Source organism: Bos taurus, chromosome 22 (genome assembly GCF_002263795.3).
Source record: "Bos taurus isolate L1 Dominette 01449 registration number 42190680 breed Hereford chromosome 22, ARS-UCD2.0, whole genome shotgun sequence".
NCBI lineage: Eukaryota > Metazoa > Chordata > Mammalia > Artiodactyla > Bovidae > Bos > Bos taurus.
The window spans coordinates 43,870,353-43,882,743 of NC_037349.1; the positions used below are offsets into that span (position 1 = coordinate 43,870,353).

Consider the following 12,391-nt stretch of genomic DNA (forward strand, 5'->3'; position numbering starts at 1 on the left):
ATAACTGTACAAAGTAATCAGAGCTTACCATTACTAGCAATCTGAAACACTTCCTTTAATGTCAATATTTCTGGAAAAGTTCAAGAATAATTTAAGTTTAGCATATTTATGAAGTATCTTAAATTATGTTTAGAAATTTAAGCTACAATTAAAACTCCAAGTAATATTTCAAACTTCAACGTTTAAAGTGAAAAAGTTACTGTGTTTCAACTAGCCCTAGGGAACATTTACTTTCATTAGCAACTGTTACACCACCAGAATGGAGAAGGGGATGGCACCCCACTCCAGTACTCTTGCCTGGAAAATGGGCTGCCGTCTATGGGCTCACACAGTCGGACACTACTGAAGTGACTTAGCAGCACACCACCAGAAACTGTACTTGCCACAAATTATAATATGACAGAAAAATAAATTTTAAAACTACTGCAAATTCTCAAATATACAAATATCCTGATTTAGTACCAGAATCCAACTTACTGATCTTCTGATATTGACTCTAATAAGTTCAAATACTGAATGAGAAACATTTTATTGACAAGATTTTGATATTCAGTCCCCTTAGACTGAGAAAAGAGGTCTTGTTTCTTGATCTTGGAAAAAATTATTCTTGAAGATTACCAAGACATTTTAATTCCATCTCTAAAATACATCTGTCTTTATTCCATGTATCATTAAATACTTTATCATCACTGATACATTAGCTCAATATTTTTATTCTATCTATGTATTGTGTAGATAAGTCTGTATGACTGTCTGAGATTGTAAATTGTAAGAAAGCAAATCTAAGTCTATAAAGCTCTCATTTTATCACCTGATAATATGCAATGGGGGGGAAAAAAAACCCACCACAAGCTACTGAGACATGAGGTGTTAGACGGGCCAGCCCCCATACCTCCCATCACTCCAACCCACCCACATAGCTCATCTCCTATGCCACTGTCCCAGCAGAGGCCTTGGTCACATCTAACTGCACTCTCTCAGCTTCTGGGTCCATTCTCCTAGCATCAAATCCATCCTCCAAAAACAGTTAGAATAGGTCCACTTCTTAAAGACCTCCATTGTCTTCTCTTTACTTATAAGCTCAAGTCCAGCATCTTTGGCATGATCTGATCTATTTCTAGAGGTATCTCCCACCATGCCTCAACACATCCAACACTGCAGCCACTATGAATTTCTCAAAGCAAGCCATGTATTTCTACAACCCGTAACTTTGTGCTTTCTGGCCCCTCTCATCAAACAATGACTCTCTTCTCTTGGCAAATTCTTCATTGTTCAATGCTCATGTCACATCTGTGGTGAAGCCTTCCTGATACCCTCCTCTGAGCCAGCCTTCACTGCACCATGCTCATCCCAAATTACAAGAGACAGAGTACCATAATTATGTTTACCCATCTCCTTCTCTGAGCTTTTTCAAGGGAAGTGGCATCTTAGTCATATCAGTACTCCTCAGCTTAACATCTATCAGGAGCCCCTATAAATGTTTAACAACTGAAGTAAAGGTGACACTTGCTACAGTCAGAAATGGGTAAGGTGTACAGTGATATACATTTTATAAGCAGTGATCTTCTGACAGCTAATGAAAGTAATCATAAGCTTAGTTCAATACCTTTCAGATCTCTTTCTTTAAACTGGGTAATGGGGAACATCATGGCATCAGCAAGCTGTGTTGAAAGTACCGCGTGACAAGAGCTAAGCTGATAAAAGAAAGATCAAAAAACCCAAATAACTAAAAAGAGACAATCAACCAGCATTATGGAAATTACAAAAAATCTAGTAAGAAGGTATTGATACAGGGACTTCTATGGCATCCAGCAGTTTAGAGTCTGCACTTCCACTACAGGGGTCGGTCGCAGGTTTGATACCTGGTTGGGGAACTAAGATCTCACTTGCTCTGTAGTGGAAGCATAGTTTAAAAAAAAAAAAAAAAAGATGTTGATAACATTTACATAAGGGAACACTAACATCACATAATTTTGTGACAGTCAAAAAAATTCCATTTAAAACTCTCAGAAGAAAACATGTGATAATCTTGGATTTAGCAATGGTTACTAAGATATGACACAAAAGCACAAGCAAAGCAATCAAAGAAAAGAGAAACTGGACTTCATCAGAATTAACTTTTATGCATCAAAGGATACTATCAATAACACAAAAAAACAACCCACAGAATAGCAGCAAATATTTACCAGTCACATATCTGATAAGGAACATGTATTCTTTAGAATGAGGAACTCCTAAATATAGTACTAAAACAAAACCCAAGTAAAAAACAGGCAGGGAATTCCCTGGCAGTCCTGTGATTAGTTAACAGTTTAACTCTTCTCTCCCTGCCTACATCAAACAACACAATGAAAGGCTGAATGTTACATGAGAGTAAAGAGAGCACAATTACACACTTATTCCTTGAAAACAATTTGTTTTAATCAGACATATAAAGTGTTATTTTTATAAGACAGTCACCAAGATTTGGAAACAAGGTCCTTCTTTAAATAGTAATCTTTTATAGTTGAGATTTACTCATAAAAATCATAATAAAAGTTCCCAATAAACGCTAAACAACTTGACTAACTTAATTATAAGATCACTTATCCAAGCAAAATAAAGTAAGCATTTACCTCATCTATAACTTTTGAAAATTGCTGCAAAGTAGAACTCATAACTTCATCATCACCCCCCAGTGGAAAACGCTGAAAAGTGAGAAACAGAGATGAAGTAAAGGTCCAATGCTCTATGTCTTTTGTGAGTGGCATTATAATTTTCATTTTTAAATAACTTCAGAAAACTTCACAAATTTTGAATAAGCTCTAAAAACACCATTTTTATAAAATAGTGTAATTCATAGAATTAGTACACATTAATTGTCTGCTAAGTAACCAATCAACATGATATACAGGAATGCACACCACACTAGGAATTCAGAGATTTAAAATCAGCTCCAGTTCCTCTGCTAACCAGCTGTGTAACCTTGAGCAAGCCTCAGTTTCTTCATTTGAAAAAAGAGGCAAATCAGATGACCTCTGTCTCTAACATAAAGTCATTAAAATTAGACATAAGTGCATAATAGAATTTCAATGGCGTATCAAAATTACCTTCTATGAGTTCTAAAATGCTTAGAATTACTGAAAAGAAATTCTGTTTATCTATATAGATACTGTATCACTACACATTTTAAATCATATTTTTAAAACTTCCATATACGGTACCTGTTTTTCATATTCTTTTAAAAGTTTTGAAGTCAGGTGTGTTGCTGCACTTAATTCATTCTGGAAAAGATGAACATTCAAATTAACACAATAGTACAGATAAAGGAAAAAACTTTAATTGAAGATACCTACGCCACTTTTATTCATCACTTAAATACTGTACAACATGTTCCCTTAAATCACTGGAAAGGGAACTACAACTAAAGCACTTTAAAAGGAGACTCAAACCATGAACAGACACCATCAAGGAATTTAGCAGTGTTTCAGACGTGTGCTTTTTCTTTTCAGCTAATAAAAACTAATAGTTAAAGCTAGAAGTAAGCTGTATATAAGGTTATTTAGCAAAATCTTAAGACAGTCTACAGTGTTGACTGATTATCCCTGTTCTCTACATGCTGATAATAAGCCATGAAGCATTTAATAACATACAACCAAAATGTGGTCGACCTAGTCATATAGTACAGCAACACAGCCATATGAAGGTAATACTTTTTTTTAAAGACTTTTTTCAGTGATGAGTATAATGACAAATGTAGTTTTTCTTTTACACATTATGTAGTCAGAAATCAAATTCTTGAGAGACCTATCACTAAGCAAAATAAATAACTATCACAGTAACTTTAAAGTACCTAATGAACATTTGAGTTCAGAAAGAAGAGAAATTAAGGAGAAAAAAAAAGAAACTGGTGCTCTTAATTAATCCCAAAGAGAGTTTATCATAGGACCCAGGTTGCTGTTAAAGTTTATAATTAAGGTGCCTAAACACAGGCTCAAATCTTTTGTCTGTTCAACTAAAAAATCTGGTTGCCTCCTTTTAAAATTCATCTTCTGATACCTGGGAGCTATATCTCATCTTTATTACCTTCTAACTAGATAGAGGCTAGCTACTTTCAAGCCCTCTGCTCAAAAAGGGGAAGTATCCCATAAGATTAAAAACATGATTAGAGAAAATACTGGTGACAATATGGGGTTTTCAGTCAAATCTTAGGCAAAGATCACTATCAATGAGTTTCGCTAAGAAAGTCCTTACTGTGTTTGGGGAAGAAGAGCAGATGATTCATCACTTTTGTAGTGCTACAAACTATACACCAGTAATGGAAATGTGAGCTCTGTAATACAAAATACTTAATCTTCATTCATCTATTCAACTCTGCAACACAGACAGGGCTAAACACCAGTAAATAAGAGACATACTATTTCTGTCCCCATGGGCTTAAAGATTCATTTTATAAATGCACTGAGTCAGCCTTTAGTTCTTTACCTGTGCATCATAAATCCGACGCATAGCCTGATACAACTGGTTCATATAGTTGGAAATAGCTGTGGCATCTTCTTCAAATACACCCAGTAAAGACCTTGTCTGTATAAAATAAAAGCAGTAAGTTTGTGTTAACCATTATATAAATCAAGTGGAAATCTTTTTTTTTCCCCCCTAAAGGAAGGAAAAATCATAGGATACTAGAACTCTTTAACAGTTCTGAGTTTTAATCTATTTTCTCTCTTTTGATAGAAATGCCAAGATGTCAGAGTTCTTTATTCTCAATTCTACTTCATTAAAACAGAGCGATTTTCCAACTATGTCACACAAACCTCAGAAGGAGCAACAAAGGTATATTTTTATGAATTAGAAAGTCTGCAATTAAACTAAGACTAAATCTACAGACTCAGATAAGAGTAAATTAACATTACTGCATGTATAAATATTTTAAATATCTCTTCTCAGGATAATTTAGTATGATTATTTCTCTTTTTCCAGTCTCTTCTAGTTCTACTGATATCAAACCCCTCCCCACTGCAATCCAAAATCACACCACAGTGCCCCTTTCCATCCCCAACATGGCCTATAAAATGCTAACAAGATTTTTTCTGAGTGCAGACTTTGGGGTTACTTTTTCTTCTTCTTTATACATTTCTATATTGTTAGGCTTTTCTTTTTTTTTTTTTTTTTTTGCACAATGAGCATGGGCATGTAAAAATTACCTGCACTTTCAGAGTAAAAACTTGTCAGTCAGTAAATGTTAAGACTGTTAGAGATAAGGAAACAGCATATTAAGGTAAACTATGATCACTTTTTTATATCCCATAGGCAGGCGAAGAATTAAATTTCAACAATTATTGAGTTAATTACATCTTAAAATCTAAAAAGCAACTTTGTACTTTTATTGTCAGTCAGTTCAGTCGCTCAGTCCTGTTCAACACTTTGCGACCCCATGGACTGCAGCACGCCAGGCTTTCCTGTCTATCACCAACTTCCGGAACTTGCCCAAACTCATGTCCATGCAGTTGGTGATACCATCCAACCATCTGATCCTCTGTCGTCCCCTTCTCCTCCTGCCTTCAATCTTTCCCAGCATCAGGGTCTACTTTTATTGTACAATTAGCTAATTTAAACCTTAGCCTTAGAAATTGATTCTTAAAAATCAACTTCTTCCTTAGCTTCCTATTTTCAGAAACAGCAGCTAAGATACTATGATTAAAAAAAAAAGGCAGCACAAAATCATGCCAGTATATGAATCCAGTTTATCTCAGTCCTGTACTTCCCAATGCCCCAGAGATTTAAAAATGAAAAAAACTTATACGCTCTGAAAAGAAACCAAAGTATGCCTCAGAGATTTAAATCTAACAGAATTTTTTTTTTTTAGCTCTAGTGCCCTACTCCTATTCCCCAAGCGTTATTTTAATATGTAAAAAAGAAAACGTCATGAAATCTTGTTTAGGTAGTTCCATTCTGAAGAAGAATCTGCCACTTAGGTTTTTCTTTTTATCTTCAAAAATGATCATTCTAATTCAAGGAATAAAACATTATGCAAAAACATGTAGTAAACTTAAAAAGATGTTCTTAGCCTCAAACAGGGTTGAAACAGTGTCCCTGTGTTTTTAAGTTCATAATATCAAGTTCAAAATTGTATAATGACTGTTTAAAGTTAGCAGCTTACACAAATGCAATCAATATGGTACCATTTCATAGAATCTATGCTGACATCCACTATGAGCTGCACCAGCTTTATGGTGGCTCAGACAGTAAAGAACCCGCCTTCAATGCAGGAGACCCAGGTTCGATCCCCAGGTCGCGAAGATCCCCTGAAGTAGGAAATGGCAACCTACGCCAGTATTCTTGCCCGGAGAGCTCCATGGACAGAGAAGCCCGATGGGCCACAGTCCATGGGGTGGACATGACTGAGCAACTAAGCATGCGTGTATAACAAACAAAATAATGCTGGCAATTAAGCTATGAATTGAGATTTTCTTATGTTTTGAAGTTTTTACTTTATATTCATGGGAACAGATCTTTGGCAGAATTTTATATATAACTCATATAAACACAAAAAAAAGAAAACACAAATTGCCTAAATTAATACAACTCTAAAATTTCAACTTTTTTGTTTTTGGCTGCACCATGCTGCATGTTTTTTCCCTGACCAGGAACTGAACCTGCGCTCCCTGCATTGAAAGTACAGAGTCTTAACCACTGGACCACCAGGGAAGTCCCTATAATTTCAACTCTTGTATTTTTTTGACATAAGAGTCATCACTAGCCATGGTTTCACATCCAGTATTATTCTGTGCCACAAGCAGGTGACAAATATTTCTTAGAAGCGCTCCACTTTTATCTCCAGTATTTTCTTTCAAACTATTGATATCCAGTCAGCAAGTTTTGATGGCAACACTTGCTTCATTTTACCAGCTGTCAAAGAAATATTTTCAGACAAAAAACAAGACTGATAATCCTTCAAGTGGTTGTTAAATTGATTTGTTGGCTGAACACTGAAAAGTTGCACTTGGTGCAGCCATGTCACTGGGAGAAATAACCAAGTGTGTACATTTGCAGGCAATTTACAAGGAAAACAACATCAAGTATAAGAGGCATCTCAATATAAGAGATACCAAAACGTGAATCAAAAAAAGTACGCCTCATAATCTATGAGTATTTCACATTATGCCAAAGAGAAAAGCCTTCATTTGGGACTGGAGTTTGTCTTCCCAGTTCTAGCTTGGATGAATCATTGATATTTATCTACACATAAAATCAATTATTTTTTAAAGATCATATCTGTTCTTACTAAATAGAAAGTTTCTGACTTAAAAACAATATGTAAACATGGATAAGGTATCTAGTATAGGCTTCAGATTTCCTACTTCAACAAATGATATCTTTTGCAGAATGGTACAATTTGAGCAAGATAAACCTAAAAATGTTTTTGTTCAATTATCTGGATTTGGACTTGCAAATATACCTCTATTTTAATACTTAGTTACTGTAAAGTAAAACTAAAAAGAGGGGCTTCCCAGGTGGTGCTAAGTGGTAAAGAACCCGCCTGCCAATGTAGGAGACATAAGAGACCAAAGTTTGATCCCTGTGTCGGTAAGAACCCCTAGGTGGCATGGCAGCCGACTCTAGAATTCTTGCCTGGAGAATCCATGCACAGAGAAGCCTGGCAGGCTACAGTCCATAGGGTCGTAAAGAGTTGGAGATGACTGAAGCAACTTAGCGCACACAACAAAACTAAAAATAATAACTATAATTCAGGGTAGTCCTTCACAACTTCCAAGTTCTATTTTATATAGCAGTTGGCAGGCCACATTTGATTACGATTAAATAATCTAAAAAATACATCTATATCAGGAGCTTTAAAAGTTTTCCTCCTTTCTATTATCATCTTCTTAGACTCTATGCTAGATAAATCCTGTAAAATGACATTGTATAGGAGACAGGGATCAAGACCATCCCCAAGAAAAAGAAATGCAAAAAAGCAAAATGGCTCTCTGACGAGGCCTTACAAATAGCTGTGAAAAGAAGAGAAGAGAAAAGCAAAGGAGAAAAGGAAAGATATACCCATTTGAATGCAGAGTTCTAAAGAACAGCAAGGAGAGATAAGAAAGCCTTCCTCAGTGATCAGTGCAAAGAAATAGAGGAAAACAATAGAATGGGAAAGACTAAAGATTTCTTCAAGAAAATTAGAGATACCAAGAGAACATTTCATGCAAAGATGGGCTCAATAAAGGACAGAAATGGGATGGACCTAACAGAAGCTTCCCTGGTGGTTCAGATGGTAAAGCGTCTGTCTACAATGTGGGAGACCTGGGTTCGAGCCCTGGGTTGGGAAGATCCCCTGGAGAAGGAAATGGCAATCCACTCCAGTACGATTGCCTGGAAAATCCCATGGACAGGGGAGCCTGGTAGGCTACAGTCTATGGGACTGCAAGCAGTCGGACACGATTGAGCGACTTCACTTTCACTTTGACTTAACAGAAGCAGAAGATATTAAGAAGAGGTAGCAAGAATACACAGAACTGTACAAAAAAGATCTTCAAGACCCAGATAATCACGATGGTGTGATCACTCACCGAGAGCCAGACATCCTGGAATGTGAAGTCAAATGTGCCTTAGGAAGCATCATTATGAACAGAGCTAGTGGAGGTGATGGAATTCCAGGTGAGCTATTTCAAATCCTGAAAGATGATGCTGTGAAAGTGCTGCACTCAATATGCCAGCAAATTTGGAAAACTCAGCCTGGAAAAGGTCAGTTTTCATTCCAGTCCCAAAGAAAGGCAATGGCAAAGAATGCTCAAACTACTGAACAATTGCATTCATCTCACACACTACCAAAGTAATGCTCAAAATTCTCCAAGCCAGGCTTCAACAGTACATGAACTGTGAACTTCCAGATGTTCAAACTGGATTTAGAAAAGGCAGAGGAACCAGAGATCAAATTGCCAACATCCACTGGATCATCGAAAAAGCAAGAGAGTTCCAGAAAAACATCTGCTTCTGCTTTACTGACTATGCCAAAGCCTTTGACTGTATGGATCACAATAAATTGTGGAAAATTCTGAAAGAGATAGGAATACCAGACCACCTGACCTGCCTCTTGAGAAACCTGCATACAGGTTAGGAAGCAAGTTAGAACTGGACATGGAACAACAGACTGGTTCCAAATTGGGAAAGGAGTACGTCAAGGCTGTATATTGTCACCCCGCTTATTTAACTTATCTGCAGAGTACATCAAGAGAAACACTGGGCTGGAGGAAGCACAAGCTGGAATCAAGATTGTTGGGAGAAATATCAATAACCTCAGATATGCAGATGACACCACCCTTATGGCAGAAAGTGAAGAAGAACTTCAAGAAAGAGCCTCTTGATGAAAGTGAAAGAGGAGAGTGAAAAAGTTGGCTTAAAGCTCAACATTCAGAAAACGAAGATCACGGCATCTGGTCCCATCACTTCATGGGAAATAGATGGGGAAACAGTGGAAAACTTTATTTTTCTGGGCTCCAAAATCACTGCAGATGGTGACTGCAGCCATGAAATTAAGACGCTTACTCCTTGGAAGGAAAGTTATGACCAACCTAAACAGCATTTTAAAAAGCAGAGACATTACTTTGCAAACAAAGTTTCGTCTAGTCAAGGCTATGGTTTTTCCAGTAGTCATGTATGGATGTGAGAGTTGGACTTTACTGAGCACCGAAGAATTGATGCTTTTGAACTGTGGTGTTGGAGAAGACTCTTGAGAGTCCCTTGGACTGCAAGGAGAGCCAACCAGTCCATCCTAAAGGAGATCAGTCCTGGGTGTTCATTGGAAGGACTGATGCTGAAGCTGAAACTCTAATGCTTTGGCCACCTGATGTGGAGAGCTGCCTCACTTGAAAAGATCCTGATGCTGGGAAAGACTGAAGGCGGGAGGAGAAGGAGATGACATAAAATGAGATGGTTGGATGGCATCACTGACTCAATAGACATGAATTTGAGTAAACTCTGGGAGTTGGCGATGGGCAGGGAGGCCTGGTGTGCTGTGGTTCATGGGGTCGCAAAGAGTTGGACATGACTGAGCGACTGACCTGAACTGATGCTAGATAAACAGTCCAGATAAGAACAAAAATTTATGTCCCAAAGCATTAATCTCAGCTTTCTATATAAAACTACAAAAGTCCAACAATAGGACAACCATATTAAGTCAGTGAAGGAAACACGCAACCTTTGAGTTGTTTATTCAGTATGTAATAATGTGTGAAGATACTTAAGTTATCATGTGTAGTTAAAGCCAAATAAAAATCATTATGCACAATATAATCTCAATCACATTAAAAGGTGTAAGAGAAAGGAAAAAAACCTACAAAAAAGAAAGCAAACTATTAACAGAGTTTGCTCCCGAGTGCTGGACAGGTAACTCTGTGCTTTCTGTACCTTTAATTTTTCTGAAGCAAACAACTATTATTTTTATAATCAAGTACAAAGATTAAAACTTTCACTATCTATAACAGCTGAAATTCAGAGAGTTAAGTGACTTGCCATAAAGTAGAAGGTACCAACTGGCAGTAAAGACTAAAACCCTTATATCCTAAATCCCAAATCCAGGGCTTTCATTCTTGCCACAAGTTTTCCCCTAGAATTGCTTCCCTATGTTTTCCCTTTCTAAATCCCAGTTGTCCCAATTAACTTTCCCAAATAAATATTAACTAGTTCAGATTTATTACTTCTAGAAATTGAAAGACTATCAATGTGGCTATTTCATTAAAAATTAATACTAATATGGCACATGCTTGTAAAAAACAGAAAATACAAAAAACTAATGCTCAAGTTGTAAACTTACTGTGTGAAAAACTCAAGAAATTAGATAAATTAACAGATTATACCCTCCTCATAAGTCATGGCTAAGGGCACTGTGTAACCCATTCTGAGCAGTCTTTATGAGCAGCTATAAAAGCCAGGCTAGGTAAGAGAAAAAAGGTAAGGCAGGCTGTTGAGTCTTATAAAAAAGTAAAATGACTAACTGTACCTGACCAATACATTCCACAAAATTTTTGCTAAACATCTGAAACAAATGTAGCTTATAACTTTATACTACAGAAGTCATTAAATATTTGAACTGGCTATTATTCTGGCAGTCAAAATAAGCCAAGAAGTCGGTCTCTCTTTGTGTCAGTATAGGCTGATAAGAGTACATTACCAGAAGGGATCAGGCCTGTGAAGATAACTTTCAGCGTGAAAAAAAGCCCAATCAATTCTACAATCAGAGCCCAACTCCAACTTGGCAGTCAAAACTGGCACCATATCCATGGCAGACAAGTCATACAGGAAAGTGGGATCTAGCCTCTCCCTCCTGTTCTTCTGGAGTCATATTAAACCATTAGGACACATGAAATATGTGCAACTGTAGTTCTAAATGAACATTTCAGACAACTGTCTTCATTCTAAGTGGTAGCCCAACAGCAACATTGTCTCGAATCCCTTATTGTGTAAGAAGACAGGCCCAGGGATGAAGTTTCTCAGCCCAAGTTCCAGCCCCTACCAGCATGTTTTTTTTTAACATAGCTGATTTCATTCTTCAGTACTGAAAACATAAGTCCCTGTTACGTCTTCCTTTCTTAAGGAAGAGACTATCTTAAGCTAGAGCAACCACACCAGCATCATCCCCAATGCACAAAACAAGGGGCTTTTATTTTGATGAGTTTACTAGAGCCAAGTCTGCAACCCGGGCGCAGCAGTCGTGGAGCCGCAAAGGCGCCGTCCACCTCTCGGCATGCACGGCCCGAGTGACAGCGACTGCACTCAGGGTCACGACACTCGGCCGGGAGGCTCCAGGATCAGTGACGGACTTCGCCGAGGGATTTCCGCACGGGCTAACCGACAGACTTTCAGTATTCCCCCTCTCCCCCCAAATTGTCCATTTCCTTCCCTAGCTTGATCAGAAATCATTAAGTCTACAGGGTCTTTTCTCCTCCTGCATTTCCTCCGAAGAGGTTTTCGAAAAGAAAATTCCAGGATCTGGATTTATCACCTCACATCACGGCAATTAAAAAGCATCTTTTGTCAAATACAAGGGAGCCCCGCGCGCGTAACGACCGCCGGGCCCATCAGCCACGGCGGCGGCGGTTCGGTCGCCGCCCTCCGACTCCCAGACCCCGAGCGCGGCTCTCGGCCCAGCGACGCAGGCCCACGCGGGCCTCGGGAGGGCGGCCCGGCCTCGGCAGCTCCGGGCGCCGCCCGCGACAGGCAGGGATACTGGGGGGCGGCGCCCACCTGGGCCAGGGCGGGCACCTGCGGCCGCGGCGGCGCCAGGCCTGGAGTCGGCCAGCCCCGCTCCTTCCCTCGCCTCCCGCCGCCTAACCTGTGGGCTGTCCTCCAGCGTCTCCTCGATGGGCAGCTTGTCGATCCCCGGCATCGTGGCAAACGGAGGGCGGCGGCAAGA

General features: G+C 38.6%; 1 protein-coding gene and 1 non-coding gene across 2 annotated transcripts in view; both read right to left on the reverse strand.

The window, feature by feature from the left end:
- APPL1 (adaptor protein, phosphotyrosine interacting with PH domain and leucine zipper 1) overlaps window positions 1-12,376 on the reverse strand; it is a 30,824-nt gene extending 18,448 nt beyond the window's left edge. The window contains exons 1-6 of the mRNA NM_001099003.1: window positions 12,311-12,376; window positions 4,465-4,563; window positions 3,204-3,263; window positions 2,616-2,687; window positions 1,607-1,694; window positions 29-70 (exon numbers count right to left, since the gene is read on the reverse strand). Coding sequence (NP_001092473.1) covers window positions 29-70; window positions 1,607-1,694; window positions 2,616-2,687; window positions 3,204-3,263; window positions 4,465-4,563; window positions 12,311-12,364 — 415 coding nt within the window. The 5' untranslated portion in view covers window positions 12,365-12,376. The remainder of the gene's footprint in view (window positions 1-28; window positions 71-1,606; window positions 1,695-2,615; window positions 2,688-3,203; window positions 3,264-4,464; window positions 4,564-12,310) is intronic.
- Window positions 6,615-6,687, reverse strand: TRNAE-UUC (transfer RNA glutamic acid (anticodon UUC)). The gene has a single exon. It is a non-coding gene; the product is annotated as a tRNA-Glu (tRNA).
- Window positions 12,377-12,391: the final 15 nt, after the last annotated feature.